This window comes from Cyprinodon variegatus, unplaced genomic scaffold (assembly GCF_000732505.1).
Source record: "Cyprinodon variegatus isolate N-32 unplaced genomic scaffold, C_variegatus-1.0 Scaffold513, whole genome shotgun sequence".
NCBI classification, from domain to species: domain Eukaryota; kingdom Metazoa; phylum Chordata; class Actinopteri; order Cyprinodontiformes; family Cyprinodontidae; genus Cyprinodon; species Cyprinodon variegatus.
In genome coordinates, this window is record NW_015150966.1 from 427,633 (window position 1) to 435,856 (window position 8,224).

At 38.2% G+C, this 8,224-nt stretch overlaps 1 protein-coding gene across 1 annotated transcript in view; it reads left to right on the top strand.

The window, feature by feature from the left end:
* Positions 1-318: 318 nt before the first annotated feature.
* LOC107094899 (USP6 N-terminal-like protein) overlaps positions 319-8,224 on the top strand; it is a 61,170-nt gene continuing 53,264 nt past the window's right edge. The window contains exons 1-5 of the mRNA XM_015390790.1: positions 319-663; positions 1,647-1,734; positions 1,877-1,984; positions 6,912-7,104; positions 7,872-7,997. Coding sequence (XP_015246276.1) covers positions 521-663; positions 1,647-1,734; positions 1,877-1,984; positions 6,912-7,104; positions 7,872-7,997 — 658 coding nt within the window. The 5' untranslated portion in view covers positions 319-520. The remainder of the gene's footprint in view (positions 664-1,646; positions 1,735-1,876; positions 1,985-6,911; positions 7,105-7,871; positions 7,998-8,224) is intronic.

Sequence of the window (8,224 nt, forward strand, 5' to 3'; positions counted from 1 at the left end):
ATATATATATATATATATATATATATATATATATATATATATATATATATATATATATATATATATGATTAATTTTTAATGCAGTTTACATAACAGTGGGCTCTTTTGAAATCACCCGTAGGTTCTGCATCATTTCCAAGCCGGCAAGGCGAGCGGTGCAGAAAGCGGTGCTTATCTTATTATCTGTTCCCTCTCCAGGCTGGTCCTTTCCCCGGCTGACCGGTAAGAAGTTAACCCCTTAAAATGAAGGAGAAAAGTTTGCTGTTGATTCTAAATATTTTCGGCTGACAAAGACCGCTGGTAGTTTGATGAAAGGCTGTATGTTAGTGTAACCTCACTGCATATAATCTATCGTTTTTTACCGATAATATTTCGATCTAAATAATTGGCGCTCCGGTGACGTTTAATTAGGGGCGTGTCCTCACGGCGACCGTTGATTTTGACAGGAGTTGAACAAAGCGAGTGTTTTCAGGCAGCGATTTTCCACTGATTTCCATCTAAACTGCTTATTTAAGAAGAAATGAGAAGAAGAAGCAGCAGCAGCGCCAGTCGGAGAAGTTCAACAAACAAAAGGCGCAGCGACAGTTTGGGTTTCGATGAATTTGGCTTTGCTTTCACCAGCAAAAAGGAGCAAAAACTTCACCACAGATGCCATGATTACAGGTGTGGCGCAGGTTGGACTTAATTACCTAAACTGGCCTTAAAGATCCCTTAAACTCATAGCTGCAATGGTCTTAGACATAGTTAGAAAAATGTTTTTTTTTAAGACTAATAATAACCGATGAATCAAAGTCAATATTTTCACTGTTACATTTTCTTCTGCCTTTTGGCCAAAATAAAAAAATAAAAAATGTAAGATTATGAGACAGAATTAAATATCTGGCAAAAATAAGCTCATTATTTTTTGTTGGGTAATAAATCCTAATGTTAAGAAGAGAAAACCCTATGCATGCTGTAAATAACCAACAATCCTCATAAATTAAATCATGAATTAAATGTAATTCATCTAATTTTTGTAAACCTCTCTCTTAGTTTGCTGTTTTAACTGTAGTTAATATTTTGAATAAATAAATCCCTAGTCCACAAAAATCCTTATTCACACCTTCCCTTAATTTTTCCAGTTGCATGTTCATATTTATGTATTTCATCTAAAAATATCACACATAACTTAAATTTAAACGATACCTATGAAATAATACATAACAGCAATCAATAGCTTAAATCATAATACAGGTCATCAGTGTGTCAAAGAGGCTTGTAGTGATTTTAAATGTCCAGCAGGTGTCAGTATTCAGTCACACAGTATCAATACAGTTTGCAATGTTCAAACACATTGCTTCCTCATCCAAGCTCCTTCCCTACAGCACTTTTCAGACAGCACTTATCATGGCGACAGTGGAAACGCTTCTGCTTTGAGTTTTCTGACCAATTTATCCAGTTCAGATGGACCTTTTCTCTGTTCTGCCTAGGGAGACCTTAGAACCCCCCACATAATGGATAATCTCTCTCTACAGAGAGATGTTTAGTTTTTTCTCATGTACATCTTAACTCCTGACCTCTGATCAAATAAAAATAGTGAATGGAAAGCAATGCACTGATGGATGACTTAACGTTTGGGGTTAATCAGCTAATATCTTCTCTGTCAGCTACCCTCAGCTGAGCTCGGTGAGGGTGAAGGAGCTGTGTGAACTGCTCAGCTACTGGAATGGAGCCAGCTTCATCTGCAGGAGTCAGGTTAGTGTTTTTCAACAAACACTGGAAATATTTCCTGCATTATTTTAGCCAATCAGTATTTAAACCTCTATTTTTTGTGGTGACGTTGAGTGTCCAGAAAGGCGCCTTTGAAATAAAATGTTTTTATTATTGTTGTTTTCAGATTGAACGGTTTATCAGGATGGGCATTCCTCCAAGTCTACGAGGGAGAGTGTGGAAGTGCCTTCTCAACATCGACAGTCTGAGAGAATCCAGTGAGTTCAACTATCAGGTAGGTTTTGATGAAAACCGCAGAAAATAAGAAGGAAGCTAAATTATGTCATCTAAAATATTTATAGAGAACATTTTATTGTACAACTGTGGAATACAGTAATATATATACAGTACAGACAAGTTTGGACACACCTTCTCATTCTAAGAGTTTTCTTTATTTTCATGACTATGAAATATTCACACTGAAGGGATCAAAACTATGAATTAACACATGTGGAAATATATACTTAACAGAAAAAAATGTCTTATATTCTAGGTTCTTCCAAGTAGCCACCTTTTGCTTTGATTACTGCTTCGCACACTCTTGGCATTCTCTTGATGAGCTTCAAGAGGTAGTAACCCGAATTGGTTTTCACTTCACAAGTGTCCCCTGTCAGGTTTAATAAGTGGGATTTCTTGCCTTATAAATGGGGTTGGTACCATCAGTTGTGCTGTGCAGAAGTCAGGCGGATACACAGCTGATAGTCCTACTGAATACACTGTTAGAATTTGTATTATGGCAAGAAAAAAAAGCTGCTAAGTAAACAAAAACGAGTGGCCATCATTACTTTAAGAAATGAAGGTCAGTCAGTCCGAAAAATTGGCAAAACTTTGAAAGTGTCCCCAAGTGAAATGGTAAAAACTAGGGATGCACGATATTGGGATTTTGGCCGATATCCGATATGCCGATATTTTAAACTCATGTAGCCGATAACCGATATCGATACCGATGTTAAAGCTGGACAAAAATAAGTAGTCATTGAAAATAGCAGTTTTGTTATCCATTTCTGACACTTTGAAAAATAATATACTCAAATATATTTTCATATGCTGATATTAGATTTTTAAAAACGCGGTATCGATCTATTTTACTTTCAGAATCTCGTGAAATTTCATCGTTCTGTTACAAAGTTACAAACTCTCGTGATATTTTGCAAATTCTTGTGAGATTTTGTTAGTAAAATAGATCGATACCGCGTCAATATATCAACATATAAAATATGGCAAAATTTCGTGAATTTTTGGGGGAATTCGCTATATTACGATGACATATAGCAATATTTCATTAGTAAAAGAGATTGATATGGTGTTTTTAAATGGCAATATATCAGCATATGAAGATATTGGGATATTTTAATGGATCAATATTTTTTCCCTCGTCTTTAGAAGTTTTTAAGTCTGTAAAAAATAAGTTTTTAGGAAGAAGAAGTAGTAGTATTTTATATATATTTTTTTAGACTTTAGAAACTTAAAAGCTGATCAAATATCGGGTTAAATATCGGTGGGGTGGCCGATGTCCGATATTCAGTTTTAAGGCCGATACAGGCCGATACCGATAGGGGGCCGATTATATCGTGCATTCCTAGTAAAAACCATCAAGCGCAAAAAGAAACTGGCTCACATTACCCGCCCCAGGAAAGGAAGACCAAGAGTCACCTCTGCTGCGGAGGATAAGTTCATCCCAGTGCCCAGCCTCAGAAATCGCAGGTTAGCAGCAGCTCAGATTAGAGACCAGGTCAATGCCACACAGAGTTCTAGCAGCAGACACATCTTTAGAACAAGAGCTTGGGCTAAAGAACACAAGGAATAGACAGAGCATTGGAAATCTGTGCTTTGGTCTGATGAGTCCAAATTTGAGATCTTTGGTTCCAATCATCGTGTCTCTGTGCGACGCTGAAAAGGTGAACGGATGGACTCTACATGCCTGGTTCCCACTGAAGCATGGAGGAGGAGGTGTGATGATGGTGTGAGGGTGCTTTGCTGGTGACACTGTTGGGGATTTATTCAAAATTGAAGGAATACTTAACCTGCATGACTACCACAGCATCTTCCGCACTTCCGCGCTGTGGAAAGGCTATTTGATCCAAAATGGGAGTGATAGGGTGCTGCACCAGATGACCTGGCCTCCACAATCACCGGACCTGAACCCAATCGAGATGGTTTGGGGTGAGCTGGACCGCAGAGTGAAGGCAAAAGGGCCAACAAGTGCTAAGCATGTCTGGGAACTCCTTCAAGACCGTACTGTAGATATATTTATAGATAGATAGATAAAGACCCTTACGAAGATTGTCTACATTGTCATTGGGATTAAAATTTTAATGATTTAAACCATTAAGCTAAATAGTTGCTTTATTTTGTTAAAAAAAAGAAAGAAAGCTCTCATATCCACTTTGCTTTCGGATCAATGAGCAAAGTTGCTCTCTAAACATGTTTTGAAGCCAATTTGATCATTTATAGCAGGTTTTTACAGGTCGAATTGTGCACCAAGTCAATCCTTTTAACATCAAGCAATAGCACACATCAATGATCGAAATGCATCATCAAAATGACACAGGACTTAGATTTTCATCTCAGGATGCTCCCCTTTTCCCGGACCCCTGTAGTCCAGTCCTCATCATTGCTATAAAATATCAGGGTCTATTTGTCTTTTTTTTTTTCCTTCCTTCTACCAAAGTCCTAATGTCTTTGCTTCACCGTCCCTGCAGGAATACTTGTATCTTCCTGCTCTAGTTGCTGAACAAGCTCTGCATTAGTGGCAATCTGATCCCTTTAGTTAAAACCCCTTCAGCTGTAGCTCTGGTCCTTAAGTTCTCCTCACAGTAATTGAGCCTCTGTTCTTTCTGTTGTTGGTTGCGTTTTATAAATAAGAGGTCTGAGTGCGTTCTTACTTGCTTATAGTGACAGACACTATTGCATTTAAACCAGCACAGAGGAAGGTTCAGGGTAACACACAGAATGAGGCTTTGCCCCCTGATTTAGCTCAGTTTGTGTTGAGATAAAATGCATTACCTTTGAAGTCAAATTTATATAACTACTCTTCTTAAAAGCCAGTGGTTATTTTAAATTCCATCCGTCTTTTGTAACTGTAGTGTTGGAAACTACTTCCCTGGAAAGATGTAGATGCAGAGTTTGTCCAGCAGATGTCACTGTGGTTCCATGGTCACTCACTGCAACTGCAGATCTTAATATGCTTTTTTATGTTGTCCCCATTGCCTTAAAAAATGTTGCCTGTATCTGACTTCAATATGAACCATTTGTGATACCAAACTGATCTGTATGCGCAAAAAAACAATAAAACATTGTCATGAAGAAAAAGGTGTTATTTCAAATCCATAATTTCCAATCATCTTTTTCATTTCATTGGTAAATAATTTTATCTACCTTCTTAAAATCAGGAGCAAATTGAAATATTCAGGAACATTTTACTTAGTTTCAGATCAGTTTTTGCAGTGTTACTATCCCATCTTCTGTCTCTTTTTCCAACTTCCTGCTTGGCGGCACAAAAATTATGACAAATTTGATGGAAAATGACATCAAAGTCTGAACCGCATTGATTGTTCCCAGTGGAGTCACTTTCCAAACAGATTTAGGGATGCTGGAAAATCAGAATTCCTGTATCTGACTAAAAGAGTCAGACACAGGCCAGATCTGGGGAGTGGAGGTAGTGGTTAGAGCGTAGAGCTTGGAATCCTGAGGTTCTGGGTTCGAGCTCCCCTGCCACAGACCGCTACTCTGCGGCACAATGGCAGCACACTGCTCCCCAAGGGGATGGGTTAAATGCAGAGAGGGAATGTCGTTGCTCTTTACTTGTGACATTGTAATGACTAGGGTTGGGAATTGATAAGATTTTCACGATTCCGATTCCCTTATCGATTCTGTGACACGATTCGATTCCTTACCGATTATGTGAAACAATGAACTTGGTAAGTGTACGGTGACATTCGTCTACCTTCGCCTGGGACATTCTATCTCTGTCTGCCTCGGTGAAAACAGAAGTCCGTGAACAGGAGCTGCCAGCCTCTGAGCAGCCAGGCTACCCGTCTCGTCACAGTCATCTAAATCGAATGAAGATAGCATCCGTTTAATGAAAAAGCATTACTGTACTATTTTGGGAAATAAACTCATCTCCCCCTGATTTAAATAAACAAGCGTCACCTTTCTCTCTCTCACTGAACTGCGGAGCAACTTCCTAGCATGTTTGGTTACATCCATTGCAACAGCTAGAATCATGTAAGAATTTCAGCTTCCAGTAGTTCTAATTAAACATGCTAGCAATGAAGGGCTGGATTAAGGAGAAAGGCACTCTCCCTTAATAACCCCAAAGAGAGGTAGGAAAATGGCATATGATTTATTAGGAACCACATTAAGCACCGCCAGTGATATAAAACTAGCTACTTTTGACCAGAGTTGCCTTCCATGCTGGTCGTAACTTTAGCTTCTGTCCGGAAGCATCAAAAACACGGCATTCGTTCAAATGTATGCCATGTTGTGTGCGTAGGTGTTTCTGCATGTTGGATGTATTTTCTCCTGCGGATGTAATTGACAATGACAACAAGGTGCTTTGCGCTTTACTAAAATTAAGCCTAACTTTCAAATGCTTTGAATGTTTTTTGTTTTTTTTCCTTTTCTAGAATTACACCTGGTCGCGTCTTACTTGCTTACTAAATGCCTTGTGCGTAACTTGCGTAAAAAAGGTGACGTAAGTCGTTCTGCCCAGCGCTAGGCTCTGCTGCTGCCTGGAATCGTTAAGCGAGCTGCCTGAACAGGAACCAGTTTCTGATTCCGATCCTTAGTAATAACAATAAAAAGCTGGATATCTGAGAATCCTCACTTGTTCCAAACAACCAGACCTGATCGCTTGACCCCAAAAAATCAGAATTGGGGCACATTATGTTTTTTTTTTTTTTTTAATAATTTTTTAATTTAAGATCAAATAATTTATATGTTTTGACCCTGCCTCTCGCCCGTAGACAGCTGGAAATGGGCACCAGCACCCCTCGCCACCCGCTTGGGTTAAACGTGACAGAAAATGGATGGATGGATTAATATGTTTTAGCCTCAATGCTTTTCTTTGCATTTTGCTTATTGAAGCACATGTATAGAGTTCTCTCATAAGCCAAGGTGTTTATTTATTTTTTAATTAGTTTGTTTTCATTCCCTTACAGACGTGTTTGTCTGAAGTTCGCGGGCCGCTTGTGGATCTGGGCGTCAGTGAATATGGCATTTTGTCTGCCATCACTACCCTGAGTGAAACCCAGAACGATCTGCGTTTGAACCAGCAGCAGCCGTCAAGCTCCTCTGACTCTTTCTACTCTATGGATGAAATAACTCTTTTCAGGCAGATCGCCCTGGACCTACGTAAGTTCACACGGAAAAATAAATTCAAAGTTATTACGAATAAACATATGAAAGGCTTAAACTGTCCTGACAAAGTACTACAGTGACTTCCTACTGACTGATTCTGTTTTTATTACTCATGATGATTTGAAATGACACAAGATTTAATTAAGATTGAAAAAAAAAAAAAACAGTAATTAAAAATAACCTTGATGGACTTTATAGACAGATAATTTCAATTATTATTTAAAAGACACTTTCTAAACTGATATTTCTTATTTAAAGTAAAAATAAATTCTACATAAACACTTTATAAGGTCATGCTACCCAATCTCAGCTTTATTAAAACAAGAGCATGATCTTTCTATGACATTATACGTTGTTTTTTTGACACCACTTTTTTCATCAGTAGAAATCATTTGAGATCATCTTGTCTGTACTGGTCTTATCTTTAAAATGTTTCTCATTTTTAGATGTTACAAAAAAGTTTGGCAGCAAATTCATACTCACAACACTCTAGATTTTGTTTTTGTAATATCTGCGTTTTTGAGTAAGAATGTTCAGGGATAAAAATATAAACAGATATCTCCTCCAGACTTAAATAAGGTCATTTTTATTCAATCATTTTCCATTCTTAATGCAGGTCACACTACCCTTCTATAATCTTATGTGTCATTGGTTTTATATACATGTACACATGCATTTATGGAAAGATCATTTAAAAAGAGATGCAGGCAGGGAAGAAGAAATACATTTTGTTTAATGCGCCTGATCTTTTCCTATCACAGAGCGATCCTTCCCAACCCATCGATCCCTGATGGGACAGAGTCCAGAGGCCATCGAGGGCCAGGCCAAACTCTTCAGGGTCCTCATCGCTTATGCAAAATACAACCCACAAGTTGGTTACAGCCAAGGTAAGGGCTCCTTATTAAACATATTCCTGAATGACAAATCACTTATCTATCTAATCCAACTACTAAATATGTATACACAGTACTCTAGTAGAGGGTGGGATGGTATCCCCCTTTTTAAAAAAATCTTAAAAATTATCGATCTTCTTAAAGGAATAGTACACCCAAAACATGATTAGCCTTCATTTTCTACTCACCCCCATGCTGAACAACACTCTGGAGTACTTTTT